The sequence below is a fragment of the Macrobrachium nipponense genome, chromosome 16, assembly GCF_015104395.2.
Source record: "Macrobrachium nipponense isolate FS-2020 chromosome 16, ASM1510439v2, whole genome shotgun sequence".
NCBI lineage: Eukaryota > Metazoa > Arthropoda > Malacostraca > Decapoda > Palaemonidae > Macrobrachium > Macrobrachium nipponense.
Window position 1 is genome coordinate 64176800 of NC_087209.1, and position 19279 is coordinate 64196078.

The window sequence follows — 19279 nt, forward strand, 5'->3', positions numbered from 1 at the left end:
ATTATCTCGAAACATGAACTCGTATCATAAGGAACACGTCAACAAGGGTCAGTGACTCGTAATTTAAACTTCCCAAGAATATGATGTTTATTTGAGGGAAGTACCGAAAGGTAATACGAAATACATTAAGAAGAGATCAGTTATCCGAAAAAAATAAATTAAACAATCAATAAAGTTAAAAATGTAACTTATCAAAATACAAGGCCATGCTGGCAAACCCTCCCACTACCTGTGTATCTATCTCCCTCTCTCTCTCTTTCCTATGTGGTAATGCATGTTTTGCGTCTTGAAACCTAAACACTGTTTTTCTGCATCTTTATTGGGCACTCAAATCCGAGGAAAACGTCCCAATCATGCTCAACCCAGCTATCCACGACGATTTTCAGATCTTCAACCAGCCACGATAGTTAACCTTCGACCCCGGAGACAGGCGACAGAAAACGCGCAGGAAAATTGGTGGGTAATTACAGAAAACGAAGCCTCTCCGTGGCTCTGGGTATATAAGCATAGGGGATACTCAACTCGACTTTAGTGACTTTCCGACATTTAGATTTGGTGCAAGGTGCTCGTGGTTCCGTTATGAAGAAATCCCTGGTTTGTGAATCCTTAACTTACGGTTGCTTTTTAGGCTGAATTTTCGTAGGATTGCGTGTCTATTGTGAAAAACACGTTAGGGAAATTAATATGTATAATTTTAAGTTTACGTAAACTCAATTTTATGAAGTGACTCTCAAGATGATCTATTTATAATAATTTTGTATTGGAAGATTTCAGAACATAAAAAAAGAACATTTAAATTGCATCTATTAAGTCCAAGTACTACTATTAATCTTACAAAAACAATAATCAGTAACTTCAAGCATTCCATTCAATTTGCTAATATATGTTTTGACCAAAATCCAACATACTGGCACCTAGACCTTGCCTGGCAGAATATATGCAATTTTCTCAGTATTAAAATATCTCTTAAAACTCACAAACGAAATACACATCTGTTCCATACATTGTCTAAGTTATTCAGCTTTTCAATGTATTTGTTAAGGTCCCGCTAACACATAAAGCACTAGCTTCAATAAACATTTCACGTTTTTATTTTCTAAGAAAAAAAAAAAGGCTTAATTTGCTTCGTTATTCCAAACTTTGTGAAATATCGGGATAGCAAATAGAAGGCTGCCATCCCCCCGAATCAAGGTATTGTAATTGCTACTAGAAGGAGCTCCACATACCAGATACTTTTCATTTGAAATATTTGTGAAAATCGTATGCGTGTAAACACTACATTTCCAGGTGCCAATAAATACCGCTCTTCTTTTATAAGTATATATATATATATAGATAATATATAATATATATATATATATAATATATATAATATAAATATATAGATATATGTGGTATATATATATTATATATTATATTATATTTATATAATTATATATATTATATATAATATAAAATGATAAAAAGATATCCGGCATCACACAGGCAAAAATGAACGGAGTGTACTATTCAGTTATTCATCTTTGCAAGGGGAAAAAAGTACAATTATTTATACAGAACTGCAATCCTTGAAAGGAAAAGAAGACATATAACCACTGTAATATGAGTATATTGAGTGTCTGATTAGTATTTTAAGTCAGATTTGACGAAACCTATTGCAGTCGACTAACAGTCAGGTACATCACTGAATGTTCAAGTCCAGTGAGGCTTAGTTAGATTTTTTTTTAATATCAGGGGTTCTAACTCGAATTCCTTGGTCACACACACAGACACAGAACGGCATGGACCCCATTTCCCCCCCCCCCCCCCCCACCCCCCCAAAAAAAAAAAAAAAAAAGTGTCATATAAACAACTAATCCATTTATGTAAAACGTAAATATACGTAAACATAAGCGCTGCATACACGAATGGTCGACATGATTAGATGCTAACCAACAGGAAATGAAAATATAAATATTTCGCGTCATTATTTAAACGGAGATAACAGATAACGCTTTGATAGCAGAATGATCGGGGCATAATCACAAACAAAGTCCTTCAAGATCAGATGAAAAAGTCCGTTCAAGTTCCTGAAGGAATTTTCATTTATTTTTTTATAATTTCCAAGACGAAAAATTCATTCCCAGTCCTTAGATGCACAATTAACTTTTGATTGAAAGGCTAACAGGGGGCCAGAAACGGTAATGAAATGATGACGACAGTGCACCTTACGTGGTGCACCGTAAGCTTTACTCAAAGGTCTTTGCAGCGTCCCTTCGGCCACTAGCTGAAACCCCTTTCATTCTTTTACCATACCTACGTTCATATTTTCTTTTTTCCATCTTACTTTCCACCCTCACGTGACAATTGTTTCAACATTATTTTCGCCGCCGAATGACCTCATAGGTCCCAGAGAGTGGCTTTTGGCCTAAATTTTATATTCCAGTTCCATTACCGTTTCAGGGGTAAGTTGTGGGAAAAAATGACGAGTTCTCTCATTTGTATGTATGTTATCACTTGATAACCACCCGTGTCTGTAATAATTAGAATGCAATAAAAAGAAAACAACACTAAATGCATAATACCAGCTAACCTAAGCGTCGGAATATAAAATTAAGGACAGAGGCCAAGTTTTAGGACATAAGAGGTCATGCAGCGCTGTAAAGAAAAAAGAGTAAGATGGTTTGAAAGCTGTTAAAGGAGGCAAACCTCTCAGTTGTACTACTAATCAACTGTTAGGAGATAGTTGAGTCAAGTAAGGCGGAATAGATAATATGAGCGGAGGTACGGTAAAATAATGAAAGGGGTTGCAGCTAGGGGCCGAATGGACGCTGGACAGAACCTTACGTATTGCCTACAGTGTACTGCATGAGGTACACTGACGGGACTAACCCGCTACAGGGGCATTTCGAGACATCACTAAAGCGTAGCTGGTAGCTGGTTTTATCATCATAACACTACCTTACCTAAAATAATCGTATTTACTTGGGGATTCGACCTCGGATCTCTCCCACTGGTAAAATATTTTCTTCTTTAAAATGAATTGATTCCTTTTCCATTTTTATCTACAGAAGGCGGTGCTGGAACTCTTCGTGCTGGTGGCTAGTGCCTCGCGCAAAGTCAGAGGAGAAAGTGAGGTCAATCATGTTTCACAAAATATGGTAAGAGGATATTTTTTTTCAATACTTCTGGTTTTAATTAAGAGCAGTTGGTCAGTCTATTGGCAGGACTGTGTGAAAACTGAGGCATGGAATTTGGCTGCGGTTCCCTTAGGATTAGTTCCTTGCTGGACGAGTGGTTTTCGCGCTCGGCTGCCAATCCGGTGGTCCGAAGTTCGAATCCCGGCTCGGCCAACGCGGAATCAGAGGAATTTATTTCTGGTGATAGAGATTCATTTCTCGATATAGTGTGGTTCGGAGCCCACAATAAACTGTAGGTCCCGTTGCTAGGTGACCAATTGGTTCCTAGCCACGTAAAAATATCTAATCCTTCGGGCCAGCCCTAGGAGAGCCGTTAATCAGCTCAGTGGTCTGGTAAAACTAAGATATACTTAACTTAACTCTCAGGATTACATGAATGAGACCCCTCTTTGAGGCAAACTTACATATAGGTCTGGTCAGTGCATCGATAGGTGATGCCCGCCAATAGATTAAAAAATCTTCCCTAAATAAAGGCTAAAACCTTTATCTTACACACACACACACACACACACACACACACACATATATATATATATATAATATATATATAATATATAATATTAATTAGGTTACGACGCACTATTCAAATTCCATTATGCCAAAATTACCAAACTTTCATTCAAGCAGAGAGAGGAGAGAGACGGAGACGAGAGAAGACGAGAGAGACGAGAGAGGAGAGAGAGTAGAGAAGAATTGATTAGAAAAAAGTATAACCGTAACAAGAAATTACATTTTTTCGCACCAATGAAATGAGAGAGAGGAGAGAGAGAGAGAGAGAGAGAGAGAGAGAGAGAGAGAGAGAAATTCCACACAACCTCCAAATGATCAGTTCCCTGAGTGCTCTTCATAACCACAAACGTCCCCAAAATATGGGGCCAAGTGTTCCCCCTTGCTGTGCTGTTACATAACGTGTGATTATATGCAATGACGACAATTCTTCTAAAACAGACGACTTTCTAGAAGTGCGTTGCAGTTCCCATTAAATATTCATATCAGATATGGAATAACTGAAAAATTCAATATATAAAAATTGACCTAAATTTTGAGATTATCCTCCAGTTCTCAAAAAAGAAATTATAAAAGAAGGTAATATACACCTAAACTCGCCCAGCTATAGTAGATTCATATCAACCGCGCATCTGATGTCTAGGCCCGTCCCTTACGACGCTCCTGATTGGCTGTTGATAAGCCAATCACAGGGCTGGAAACTCTCAGTCTCACGAGAGAGTTCACATAGGCAGGATGTATGTTCCACCTCTCCTGGGTGATACTCTTGAAAGATGTATCCCTCAGGAGAAGCGGAACAAACATCCTGCCTATATGAACCCTCTCGAGTGACTGAGAGTTTCCAGCCCTGTGACTGGCTTATCAACAGCCAATCAGGAGCGTCGTAAGGAACGGGCCTAGATATCAGATGCATGGTTGATGTGAATCTACTATAGTACTCATCCCAAAACTCCATAATAGTACAAAAAAATCAGACATCTGTCAGCTTTGAATAGCTTATAGATAGAATAGTAATATTCAGAATTTAGGCCAAAGGCCCAGCGCTGGGACCTATGAGGTCATTCAGCGCTGAAACAGAAATCGACAGTAAGAAGGTTGGAAAGGTGTAGCAGGAGGATTACCTCCCAGTTGCTTGCGAAACAGTTGTTAGAGGTGAAAAGTAAGATGAAAGAAAGAATATGAACGGAGCTTCAGTAAAAGGAATGGGAAGGATTGCAGCTAGGGGCTGAAGGAACGATGCAAAGAACCTTGAGTAATGCCTACAGTTCACGGCAGGAGGTACACTGTCCCTACGGGGTCTGTGAATTTGGCTCATTGGTATATACGTAATCAGGTTTCGAAATAATCAATCTGGTCTTTACTATACATAGTTGAATGTACCGTAGGGGGGCAATTCCGTCAGTGGACCTCATGCGGTGCACTGTAGGCATTACTGAAGGTTCTTGCATGCGTGCCTTCGGCCCCTAGCTGCAACAACTTTCGTTCCATTTACTATACCTCCTTTCATATACCCTTTCTTCATCTTACTTTCCACCCTCTCCTAACGATTGATTCATAGTGCAACTGCTTTGAGGTTTTCCTCCTGTCACACCTTTCAAACCTTTTACTCTAAGTTATCATTTCAGCGCTGAATGACCTCATAGGTTCCAGTGCTTGGCCTTTGGCCTAAATTTTATATTCAACATCCATAAGTTTTGTCATGTGGTTTCTGTTTTCTGAAAATACCAATTGGGGCTTTGCTCTCAAGAATTAGTGCTCTTATCGGGCAACTGATGTAATATGCCTTCCTCTAGAAGAATTCAAGTTGTGAATTGTACTGAAGAGTACCTTGTTTGGATTATTCCCTGCCTCTCAATTCTGGTATTCACCGCCTTCTTCTCTGTTCCCGAACCATGAGATCTCTAACAACTTTTTTTACAACTTCTTGGACTTTGACCATATGCTCTCTCTCTCTCTCTCTCTCTCTCTCTCTCTCTCTCACTAAAATTTGGCTTCCTGTGATTCATGTGCATTAAATAATTTAATAAAATACACCCGAAGGTGATATTGTATTTCATTGAGCGATATGAAGATTGGCCATAAGCCACTTAAATAATATCAGCCGTACATCTGCAATGCATCATCATAAAACGTTCATTTGCCATTCGCTGGGGAACTACAACTGCATGTGTTCAAATGATCAGGAAAGCACAAAGTTCTTATGCCAATTTATAATGCACACTTACATTTACTATTAAGAATGGGGATTGAGACCAAGTTAATTGAATCATTTTTTGAGATGCTTCCACTTGCTGACCTAACCACAACCACCATCACCCCAGGGAGAAGATGGCTACGTGTTTGAGTACAGCGTGGTCGACGGCGACTCGTCTTGGGTGCAGAGCCATGGTGAGTGGAGCGACGGCGTCTCTACTCACGGGTCCTACAATGTTAAGCTTCCGGACGGCCGCATCCAGAAGGTCACCTACACGGCGGACGAACACGGCTTCCGACCCGTCATCTCCTACGAGAGTCCTCTGAGGGGATACGGCTGGAGGCACCACGTAGGCCTGGGCGACGCGGATGACTACTACGGCAGCGACGAGGACTCGGCGGGCAGGAACGTCTTCCGGTACGAGGAGAACGACTTCGAAGCCGACGAATTGTACGACCCCCTGCCTCCTCCGTTTTACGAAATGACGAGATCGTACGACGTTCCCGGAGCTTACGATATGCACGAATCTAGCGAGAAGAGCGAAGAGGAAGTCAAGTCTACCGGAAAAGGTTATTCCTCTTCTTACGCCCTTCCCGCACGTAAGAGAGTTGGGCATCCGTCCTACCACGCGGTCAACAAATACCAGCAAGGACCTGCGAGACATTCCAAGTACAACCACAAGAAGGCGAAAGATTTTGGCGGGAAATATCCCGCGCAAAAGGCAAAAACTTACTACGTAAACGATTCGGGGAAAGAAGCCTACATGAGAGACTCAAGCGAAGAGAAAGATACGAAAGACACGAAAGACGTTCATCGCGGAGATTCTAAGGGGAGTCAAGACATGGAAGAGAACAATACAGCAATGGAGGTCATGGACGATGAAGACGAGTCTACTGAAATGGCTTCTTTCACCCCTAGGCCTAAGTCGTCCTATCAAGTTTTATCCGGCGACTCTGAAAAAATGAAGGAAATGGTGGGGAAACCAGACAAAGATGATAAACATTACATGGACAAAGAAATGAAAGGAAAGGAAGAAAGCTCGAGGAAATATCCACTGGACACGCTAGCGAAGAAAGCGCAGAGGAGGCGGAGGAGGCATCCGAAGAGAAATCACAATACGTCGCCAAAATGACCTCCATGATGCCCCCAGACAAGCCGTATGTCCCCCCGACGTACTTCTCCATTCCCTCTTCAGGCGGTTCCTCGGAGGAGTCGAGCATCGAGTCTTCCTCCTACGTTTCACCCACGACGCCGATGCCGCCACCTGAAGAGGAGAAGAAGCCTTCTCTACCGTCAGGGACGGACCCTCATTCCTCTTACAACCCAACCAAGGGCATGAGTCCCCCAACGGCGAACGTCATTCCGCCGTCTAATTACCCGCCATTCCAGTCCCCATACACCTACCACCCCCCACACCATCATTCCTATCACCACCACCACCCACACCCCCATCACATGCCGCCATATTCCTTCACTCCGATGACACCGGTATACCACCACCCTTACTCGCATCACCACTACCCACCGCCGTCCCGTTACCCCTACCCATACGTGATGGGGGACGCCATGCACCACTCCCCCCCTCCAACCGCGCTCTACGTCGCGCCTCCTGCAGGAGTCTCAGATGCAGAATAAAGAAGAAGAACATTAGCTTTAGGATGTAAGGTCGTCCGGGATTTCTGCGCGCCAAAATCATCCGACTCAGTTCGAGACGAAGCGAGTTCTATCGCCACTGTCGTTCAAAGGTTTGCTTTTATGGTTATTTTGTTGTTTTCTGAGCAAGAATACGTGTATTTCTATTAAACAGTAAAAGGTTCAATCGCCTGTCATTCATTAAAACCACGCCCCTACTTATAAAAAATAAAAATTGACATGAAACATGAAATTATGCTGCTTACACCGATACGAAATAATGTCTCTGGTGAGTGCACGCATTCAACATCTATCTGCAAAGGAGAAAAACAAAAGAAAAACTAGAGCAATTTAACGTTATTTCTTCAAACAACAACCGAGGTGACAACGCACAAAGAATTAAATATTCATCATGAAATAACATATTCTAATAAAGGCATAAGGTAAGTACGATAAAACATATACGTGGATGGTAAAGTGTAAATATTAAGCACATTAGCTAAGAAGAAAAAACGTGCTTTTTAGTTTTCATATGATATCAAGTACTATCTCATTTATTTCAAAAGAACAATTTATTTTTTTCATTGGATCTTTATTCTTTTTATATTATCTTCAAGTAATTTTTTCATCTAATTTATCAAAAAAAATGCATTAATATTTCCTATTCATTAGTTTTAATGAAAACGCATCTTGATTTATGATCTGGTAATGAAATCACACTGATAAAAAGAAAGAAAAAATCTTTACCTTAGTGAGAAAATATGTTAAAAGTGACAGAAATGTAACGAAGAGAATTATGTTCATATAATGGACAACATATTTCTCTTCAAACTTAAACCAAGTAAAAGGTGACAAAAAAGTGCTCTCTCATTAAAATAACAGAAACTTAATAAAAGAGCTTGCTGTTTAAATGACAAAGATATTTATAGAATCGTTTTTACGCTAAAAAGATTCTCAAGCGTCAAGAGAAGTTTGTTTTTACTGTAATGAAGTGACGATTTACTTTTTAACCAAAATAATGGTTAAAATGCTCTGGTCCTCAAAAAAAAAAAAAAAAAAAAAAAAAAAAAAAAAAAAACAAAAAAAAAAAAAAAAAAAAAAAAAAAAATTACGTTTTTATAAAAGCAAAAACACGGTATCTCTTCTGCATGACGAAAACGTTCGCCCTTAAACCATGTACAGAGGTGAGGCAGAGTTTCCCAACGGCAACATCAAGAAAGACCTGTCAATACAAACGTACCGTAGACTGTATATATCGGCAACCCGTCAGTTCATCGTCTAATGGACACATCACGAAAGAAGATAGAAGCGCCTACTTAAGTAATAAAAAAAACTGCCTTTTTATTTCTTGCAATAGCCACGGAGAGCGATTACCAGCAATCGCATGCAATGCTTTGCAAGACTCAACCGAACGCCAATTTGAGAAGGAGTTCTCCGAGGGCGGGGTCCCTCTTCTAAGTGGCACTAACAGAGAGTGCCGTCATCAGAGGCCTTCCGAAGGTGATTAAAATAAAAGGGGCGGTAAAAGGAGATTACAGTCTTTTGAGAGAGAGAGAGAGAGAGAAGAGAGAGAGAGAGAGAGAGAGAGAGTTACAAGGATTAGGATGTCTCAAAGACTTGTCACAAGTCCATCCGAGGAGACATCGTCTGCTCACTTATCTCTAGGAGCAGATTTGATTAAACCAATTAGAACCGATATATGAAATTACTTTCTGTCGCACCGATGAAATGCTGAGAGAGAGAGAGAGAGAGAGAGAGAGAGAGAGAGAGAGAGAGAGAGAGAGAGAGAGAGAGAGAGCTTTATTGCTGATTTCATGCGGTACGTTAACGTCTACCTAATTGTAAATCCAAGCTCAAACCTGGACTATTAAATCTGATTACCTGGTAAATCAACACAAGGGGTAAACGAAAACTAACTTCTGTAAGTAAAGGAACCTTCAACTGATAAAGCAGGAATCTTGAAGACTATTATTTCCCGTTGTCCTTCAATTTATCGACATTTTTGGGGGATATAAAATATAAAAAGGATTCGTTATATTCACAGTACTTACTTAGCTTCAACTTAACTTTACATACAACTAATTCAAACGAGTTAATCAACTGATAAAAAAAAATAATCCCTCTCAGAAACGAGAACAGCTGATAGGTCAAAACATCCAGATATCTATTTTCCTTCGAAATAAAGAATAATGACCAAAAGCATTTTAGTCAATCTATTTTAGCTAAAAATAAAAATGCTTTCACTTCAAGATTACCACCATCCTAACAAATACATTTGAGCTCGCACTAATAAACAAGTTAGTCACTCAGTACTGTCATTATTTCCTTTGACCACCCCTTCTCTCATCATATGAGTATATATTGCTGCTCGATTTATTTAATTGAATAAAAAAATAACTTCTTTCTTACCGTACCACAGGAACGAGTGAGTTGCTATCAGCGTTCTCGATTATTACAGTCTTTCGAAAATTCCGAATACGGTTTCTCCTTCTTAAAATTTATATATTCACATTAAGCAATCACTCTCGTTAAGGCGTGGTTCCACGTTCAGTTTGTTGCTTAAACTACAGCCAAAACTAACTACCAATTCTTAGTTACAAAGGATGGAAGGTAAACGAATCAACAATCTGCTACTTACTAGCTCGAGTGTTGATGTAGTAGGGTAGTTCTACGGTGACTGGGCAGTTTCAACGTTTGTAACCCAAAATTACATTAAATTCTTATGTTTGCGCGGTTTCACTGTAATACAACGTTGATTTAGCACGTAAAAATACGTACTTTAAACTATTCAGATCATGGCGAGATTAGCGAACCCGCTATTTTTCAAGACGATATGATACCACCTTGATTTATGTGTATGTATATATACATATATATATTTATATATATATATATATATATAGATATATATATATATATATATATAGAATATACTACGAAAGTACTTGTTCTAAGTAGTAGCTGTTTCACTTACCTTTCTACCTTGGATTTAAAGATATTCTCAAGTACGTGTTTCTTCGTGCTACATTGATATATATATATATATATATATATATATAATATATATATATATATATATATGAATATATATATATATATATATATATATATATCTATATATATATATATATATTCATGTATATATATATCAAAGTGGCATAATATCGTCTTGAAAAATAGTGCGTTCGCTAATCTTGACATGATCGAACCATTCTCCACCTCTACGAAATACCATGTTAACGCAGACCTTACCTTCATTTTGACAGGACAATCCCTGGAAGAATGCCAACCACTTCCATCTAAACTGGTAACGGAAATCCTGGTATACAGCACTCAAATTTATGGTTACGGTCCTCGATCAAAGATAACATCCTTATATCTAAAGACACGAGGAAATCTGGAAAATAAAGAAATATATAGGACGAGTAAGAATGTTTTGGTAAAACCTTTTGTATATCAGATAATTCCTTATTCACAGGCTTTTCGCTTACTCGGGAAGTAAGCCTATACAAACTACTTTGTTGTTCTTCTTGTTGTTGATGTTGTTCTTGCTGTTGTTGTTCTTGTGGGGGAGAGGGGCTGGTTGTAGGAAAGCCCTATGGAAATCCTAAAAATGTGTTTCGCGTTGAGTTAAAGATAGTACAGGTATGGATAGGATATTTACGATTTATTTATTAGAATGAAAATGTAAACAAATAAATAATTTGTATGTTAAACAGTGCAAAAAAAAAATGATTTCTAACAGAATATATAGTGTATTTACTTTAAATTTCGTTGGTGAAACGACGCTCTATGTGACCGTAGATTTTAGCACGCACCCCGAGTAAGCTGGAGATCGGATCACGGATTGTTATTGTGAGGTACTGCTACACGCAACAGACTGCTAAAGTTAGTTAGAAGCTCTGATTTTCTGGATGAGGCTGCTGGGGCCTTTGACCAAAAGTCTCCCTTTATTACTGTGTTGGAGAAAAAGAGTAAATAATCAGTGTTGAAGGAAACTAAATAGAATGTGTTGGAAAAAGCAATATATAATCAGTGTTAGAGAAACTATATATAATCATTGAGTTGAAGAAATATATAGTTGGATAAAATATATAATCACTGTTAGAGAAAAAAATGCATAATATCACTGTTGGAGAAAAAATATATAATCACTGTTGGAGAAAAATTAAACTATCACTGTTGAAAAAAAATTGTAATGACTGTATTGAAAAATATATAATCACTGTGTTGAAGGAACAAATATTTGTAATCACTGTTAGAGAAAAATTAAATAACTACTGTTGAAGAAACGACTATAATCACTACTGAAGAAAAAATATATAATCACTGTGTTGGAGAAACAAATATATAATCGCTGCTGTAGAAAAAAATATACAATCACTGCTGGAGGAAAAAAATATAATCACTGTGTTAAAGAAACAAATATATATAATCAGTGTTGGAGGATCAAATACACAATCACTTTTCGTGGAAAAAATATACAATCACTGTTGGAGGAAGAAAATATATAATCTGTTGAAGAAAAAAAATATAATCACTGTGTTGGAGAAACAAATATATACAATCACTGTTGGAGAAAAAAATATACAGTCACTGTTGGAGGAAAAAATATATAATCACTGTTGGAGGAATAAAACATACAATCACTGTGTTGAAGAAAAATTATATAATCACTGTGTTGGAGAAACAAATAAATATAATCGCTGTTGGAGAAAAAATATACAATCACTGACGGACAAAAACTATAATCAAAGTTGAATAAAAAAATATATAATCACTGTGTTGGAGAAACAAATATATACAATCAGTGTTGGAGAAAAAAATATACAATCACTGTTGGAGGAAAAAATATATAATCACTGTTGGAGAAACTATATAATCACGGTTGGAGAAAATTATACAATCACTGTTGGAGAAAAAAATATAAAAACACTGTTGGAGGAAAACAAATATATAATCACTGTGTCGGAGAAAAATAATATACTGAGATAAAAGTTCTTTTACAGATACTATTCACTGTATAAGGTTACAGGAGGGGGTTAAAGGACGACACCACCATAAATTCATATATTTATTGCAAACTGAAATACAGAGGCGTCTCAAATAACAGAGACACTATCTTTGGCGCAACAAACAACCACCTATAAGAAGCTTCGCTCGATGACGTCACTCAAGACAAAGAAGTTACAGCAACAATGGAAAATCAATAATAATAAAATGTTTTCTACACCACCCAGAGATGTAAAAGTCAGTCCTTACCATCATCATCCACAGATGACGAAAGATGAAATTTTCCACATCACCCATAGATGAAAAAGTACGGTACGTTTTTCCGCATCACACATAGATGAAAAAGTACGGTACGTTTTGTCCGCAATCACACACGTAGATGGAAAAAAAGGTACGGTATCGTTTTTCCGCATCACCATAGATGACAAAAGTACGGTTGTACGGGTTTTTTTGTTTCCGCATCCAACAACAATAGATGAAAATAATACGGTGTACGTTTTTTCCTCCCGCCATCACACAGATGGTACATTTTCCTCCATCGCCTTTAGATGAAAAACAATAGTTTTCTCTGTCAGCCAAAACAGTAAAGCTTTACCTTCATGTTAAGAAAGGGAAAAATGGTATAACCTCATTAAATTATGAAAAATAATTTTCTTTTAGTTTATTATAAGCTAAAAAAACTGAACTTAACTACTTTGAAGACGGAACTAGGACTGGCTATTTCAGAGTGATTTTTTGTTATCTGATTTTCATTTCAATTACAATAAATGTGCTGTTGGCTTATTCGCTCTGCTTGTTTCACATGCCTCATTGTGCCTCACTGCCCTGCCTACCAGGCTCTGACGGTCATTTGCAAGTCTCTAAACAACGCTTTTCAAGGATGAAAATGGTAGCCACTGGCCTACAGGTCTTCAAAGGAACTCACGTATCTAGCAGTCGTATGTGGTCACCAATCCTTAATTTGACCGGACCAAGTAATGTTATGTTTCTACATTTATACTTATATCTTTGAACATTTCCCACAATGTTCAGTTCTCACCTGGCTGTCATGAAAGACTGGAGAATCTCTTTGTAAATTTTCCTCTAGATTATAAAATTCAGTCAATTTTTCTAAGTGAGGTCTGACCCCTGGCTTTTTATTTTTATCTTTTTTTAGTGGGGGATGGATACTTCCCGTTACGTCAGCTACTTAGAGTGCAACTTCTTTTAATATCTACTGTGAACCCTCAATTTTTTCTGCGAGGGAGGGTTGCAGGGAAGGGGTCGGTTTTCCATGCAAATTGAATTAAAAAAAACCTGGATAGGTGACAAGCAATGAATGTTCCGCAATGACTTGTTCACTGTGACGCTTGCCTCTCCATCATTGAAGCTTTGGATGGGTAAACCAGTGATGGGTGGGTGACCACCAGGCATATAAGCACCTGTGACTATTATCGAAACTTGTGAAAGACCTTGAAAGTGTGGTAGAAGCTACAGTAGTTCAAAATGATGCCTCCTCCTCTCAAAGCCAATAGGGAGTAAGTGGAGTGTTCAGTGACTAAGCAATGCAGGTGGAAGCTCGGCTATCGTAGACTGTTGGGTTTATATTTGACTGATTCAAAGTTCGATCCCAAACCAGTTCCTGGGGGACTTACTCACAAGGTTCTAGGCTTGGCCTCATCCTGCTCCAGCCACTCAACCCAGATGGGAATGAGTATATGTCACATGGGAGTCAAATATGATTTAAAAAGGAACTTTCTAACCTGCAAACCGACTTTCACCTCTTATACATCTTCCTAACCCTGTGAGTGAACTCGTGCCTTTGCTTAGTATAATTTTAAAATCAGATACCTCCATATGGCAAGATAAGGTGTTTGTGTACGAATGGTGTTTACGATCAACAAGCTGACTACTACTTCTAGTTTACACCTTTGCTAAAAAATGAGCTACAAGACTCACTTTTCTTATCTTGAAAAACGATACCCTACACAACTGTTATCAATTTAATGATAGTGTTTTATGGGGAAGTTACTAAGTGATCTACTACATCCAAATTAAGTATAAAACATCTCATAACAACTAAATATAAAGACAAATACGAGAGAGAGAGAGAGAGAGAGAGAGAGAGAGGAGAGAGAGAGAGAGAGAGAGAGAATTCTGAAGAAGAATAACATTAAATACTTCGTAAAAAGTGAAAAATTATGGAAAAAAGGATCTTTCAGGGGCTAAATTCTTTGAGAGAGAGAGAGAGGAGGAGAGAGAGGCGAGAGGAAGAGAGAAAAGGAAAAAGGATGAGAGAGAGAGAGAGAGAGAAGAGAGAATTCTGAAGAAGAATAACGTTAAATACTTCGTAAAAAGTGAAAAATTATGGAAAAAGGGATCTTTCAGGCAAATTATTTGCGAGAGAGAGAGAGAGAGAGAGAGAGAGAGAGAGAGAGAGAGAGAGAGAGAGGAGAGCAATGCGTATGATCAATAGGAACTCCATGCTTCCTAACCAAACTGAGTCTTCAGCTGTAACAAACGTAAAAAAAAAAAACCATGTAATTTACAACTACTCAACTGTAAAATTATAATTAGTTTTTACAATACAAAAGCATAAACAACCATGACGTCATCGGCAAGGGCCCATAGGATGGATACACAATAAATCCGACAGCATTGATGAGTATGCTACAGTTCACATCTAACAGGAATAGACAAAATATCTAATAATTAACAGTCTTCATCTCTTATTTAAAAACTTCTTTGGTCACGCTACTACACACTGCGGCAGTCAGACTCCCACAAAGAAAAGGTTTCACTAAATAAAATGGTTTCTGACTCATATACAAAGACAATAATAATAATAAAAGAATGAATGAAATCTGGTATGTGACTCCCACAAAGAAAAGGTTTCACTGAAGAAATGGTTTCTGACTACAAAGGCAATAATAAAAAATTAAAAAAATGAATGAAATCTGGAAAAACTTAAAAAATGAATGAAATCTGGTATATGACCCCCATACAGAAAGAGAATGAACTCAAAGAAGGAATTATACTTTTGATGAAAACAGTCGTGACTCATTTGAACTCATTCAAAAAGATGAAAAAAGCAAAATAAGTGAAAACTGGTTCGTGTCTTCTAAAGAAAAACTAATCAAAGTATAAAAATGAATGAAACTTTGATTTGTGTTGCCCAAACAGAAAAGAATTTGTCCGAAAAAGAAAATATACACGGTCACCTGAATAACATATTTGGCTGGTGAATTCTACAAAGAAAGAAATTCGCTTAAAATGAAAAAAGACGAATATTTTTGGTTTTTTGGAACTCTAGTCTCCCCCTTCCCCCGAACAAAAATGATCAACATATTCATGTGACTCAAATAAAGAGAACAATTCGCTCAAAAACCAAAAAACGTTATTAAAGAAAAGGAAAGGAATTATACATAAAGAGTCAAGTTTAAACTGTAAAATAGTGTTCTTTCTTCAACAGACTAATTTTCAAAATCGGGTAATATACTTCTCCATAACCAATCAAGTGACTAGATTGAAGTTTGTTTGTTTGTATGGTGCTTTAACGTTGCATGGAACCAGTGGTTATTCAGCAACGGGACCAACGGCTTTACGTGACTTCCGAACCACGTCGAGAGTGAACTTCTATCACCAGAAATACACATCTCTCACTCCTCAATGGAATGGCCGGGAATCAAACCCGCGACCACCGAGGTGAGAAGCAAACACCAAACCAACCACGCCACTGAGGCGCTTGATTGACGTTTGGACCCCGGGCGCTCCCTAAGTTGTCCGAAAATCTCATAATTCATTGATGACCGATGCAAAACTCTCCACACTTAACATAACCAATTAAAATCTTCAGTCGCCAATCCAACTCTCCGTTGTCAAAATCCATCTAAGTGCTAAGCGTAATGTGTCTGGGTGAATCTGATATTAATGTTTTAGTACTTATGGTCATTTCATGAAGTCTAACTCCTTTACGAAAGTGAAATTTATAGATAAAAAAACTGATATACAAATAAATCTCTGGCTGGCTTTACCAACCAATTCGTACTGGGCGAGATTTTCTCCATTTATTCCAAGTTTAAACTTCGTAGTTGTTGCTGTGTAAAAAAAAAAACTAGAAATAAATATTATTCAATTAACGATTGGAAATTAAATATACTTTAGGCATTATATATATATATATATATATATATATATATATATATATATATATATATATAATATATATAGATATACTATGTAATGTATACACACGTTGAAATATTAAATATATGATATATATATATATATATATATATCATATGATATATATATATATATATATATATATATATATATATATACACACACTATACATATCACATGCACGTACATGCATACATATACATTATACATGTAAATATATAACAAACTTTAAATACAGAACCGACAGACGACTCTGAAGTAAAACGCATGAAAGCAAAACAAGCAAAATAAGAAAGCTTCCATGTCACCTCGGTTTAACGAAGAGAGCGAAAATTGAACCGATTTCCTCCTAAAGACTCCGCTGCATTCGACTTGTTCCCAGTTTCATGATTAGCCAATTATACCATCGGCTTTATCTGTGACGTCACAAGCAAGAACGCTGATTTTTATGGAGTCGTTTCCCTTCGTAAACACGAACCTCATTTCTCCGAGAAATGAACTCTTGTTAAGGAGAAAACTTTTTTTTTTTTATCTTCATGTGACATTTTCTTCTATTCTTTGTATGCATCGTATATTGTTGCGAATTTGATATTCATACAGGATGTGTAAAGATGAATTCCATAACAATACCCCAGATTTTGCTCTTAGAAATTCATTCAAATTACGCATTTTATATCTGCAATTTTAAACTTTCTCTATGAATTTCAAATAGTTGCGAATTCGATCCCCTAGCTCTGCCAACGCTGAATCAGAGGAATTTATTTCTGGTGATTAGAAATTATTTTCTTCATTTAATGTGGTTCGGATACCACAATAAGCTGTAGGTCCCGTTGCTAGGTAACCAATTGGTTTCTAGCCACGTCAAAATGTCTAATCCTTCGGGCCAGCCCTAGGAGAGCTGTTAATCAGCTCAGTCTAAACGAAGATATACTTAGCTTTTTATCTTAATACATTGTATATGGTCTCTATGTTATCCATAAATTTCAGAAAGATCACAAAGGATTTAGTTGGATCTATTAATACAATTTGGTTTAAAATAAACTATATGACAGAATGTATCATGAAAATAAGAATAGCTGAACCTTTGAAAAACAAGCACTAAGAGATGCCGAACCTACTTGTGATTACTCTCTTATACATGATGGCCTCACCTTATACATTGTGGTACTCTGTGATAAATACTTTAAAATCAGATGTAGCAAAATGCTAAAACCATAAGACAACCAACTTCAGTAAAAGTTACTGGATAACATGGAGTTCTGCAATAGGAATAATAATACTGATTTTAATGATGAGATACTCTGACAAAAAGTAGGAATTCCTTAGGTGCAAGCAACAGTCTTGAAATTCCTGACTTATATTTACATTTTTTAAGTCAAGATTTTCAACCTTTAGCCGTTTAGATACAGTTCCAAATTTAGATTTATTGACGATTTTTTAACTTCGCATAATATCAAAGATATGCTATTTGACTTCCCTCCTGGAGTTACTGATGTTTCTGATACTAGTAAGGACCCATATAAATCTGATGTTGAAACTAGTAATACAGACAATCCCTACTTACGAACATTCGACTTACGAATATTCAGAGATAGAAACAAACGCAACTGCTAATTAAAACTGAGCTGAGAGCGCTCCCGTTTGCCACCCGTTAAGTTCAAATTTTGTTTTGCTCGCCTATTCTGTACATACAGTAATGTACGTATAGTGCATTGTGTTTTAGGATGAAAAAACGTCCAGTACTTCATTGATTTGACACCAGACTCTACTTAAATAGGCATGAAGAGCACAGCAACCATTAACAAACTATTCAGCCTACAAACGACCGTCCGTAACGTAACTATGGTGGTGTCTGTAATAAGTTCCAAACTAAAACCTACCATAAAAGAATAAAAGAGGGGATTTTAGTTTTGCTTAACCAGGACTTTTGGCGTTTTCATCTTATCTTACTATAATGGGCGTTATAGTGGTGACCCCTAAGATGGTTTATAATGGGGTTTTTCCTGGGGGTAAGAAGGGATTCCCTGAAAAACAGAGCTGGTTCTGTCCGTGAAAACGGGGCTGGTTATGCCGTAGACTTAGTTACTTTATGAATTTATCATACATAATTTCTGTATACATATGTTTACCGATTTACTGACGTGTGTGTGTGTGTGTGTGTGTGTGTGTGTGTGTGTAAGGACACAATTCATTCATTTAACTACCAGTTCGTTTTGATAACCAATTGCGATTTCTCATCGATTTTTGGCTTCATATATAGGCTTATAAGTCTTCTAAATTTAAATAAATATATATATATATATATATATATATATATATATATATATATATATATATATATATATATACATACATACATATGTATATATCGGGTGGTCCCAAGTTTAGCGCGGGGGCTCCGTTACTGGTGGTACATTGTAAGCCGAAAATTGCCATAACCCGAAGCATCATAATATAATGGGAATAAATAGCTGTAAATCCAGGTTAGGGCGCCGTAAAGCGGGGTAACGGCACCGAAAAATCGGGATTAATAGGGCCGTGACCCTAGCACCGTGAGTCCGAAACAATGTTACCCGGGGACTGCCTGGAC

The 19279-nt window shown here is 37.3% G+C and overlaps 3 protein-coding genes across 4 annotated transcripts in view; 2 read left to right on the top strand and 1 right to left on the bottom strand.

Moving 5' to 3' along the window:
- The first annotated feature begins 551 nt into the window (after positions 1-551).
- Positions 552-7699, top strand: LOC135195452 (uncharacterized). Its single transcript, XM_064221690.1, has 3 exons — positions 552-594; positions 3051-3140; positions 6008-7699. Exons 1-3 carry the CDS (start codon positions 580-582, stop codon positions 7010-7012), a joined length of 1110 nt encoding a protein of 369 aa, XP_064077760.1. The 5' UTR covers positions 552-579; the 3' UTR covers positions 7013-7699.
- LOC135195358 (uncharacterized histidine-rich protein DDB_G0274557-like) lies at positions 7021-7515 on the top strand. Its single transcript, XM_064221618.1, has one exon. It carries the CDS (start codon positions 7021-7023, stop codon positions 7513-7515), a length of 495 nt encoding a protein of 164 aa, XP_064077688.1.
- Positions 7700-19065: 11366 nt separating the features above from the next.
- Positions 19066-19279, bottom strand: part of LOC135195776 (uncharacterized) — a 198185-nt gene continuing 197971 nt past the window's right edge. For both annotated transcript variants that reach the window (XM_064222248.1, XM_064222246.1), the window contains one exon: positions 19066-19279. This exon is cut by the window's right edge and continues 1321 nt beyond it. The gene's annotated coding sequence lies outside the window, so the exon portion shown is untranslated.

Excerpts from the sequence above, each read along its gene's own strand:
- LOC135195452 (XM_064221690.1), top strand. Across the intron at positions 3,141-6,007 it reads ATCATGTTTCACAAAATATG|GGAGAAGATGGCTACGTGTT; the intron begins GTAAGAGGATAT and ends CCATCACCCCAG.
- LOC135195358 (XM_064221618.1), top strand. The coding sequence starts at position 7,021 with ATGCCCCCAGACAAGCCGTATGTCCCCCCGACGTACTTCTCCATTCCC.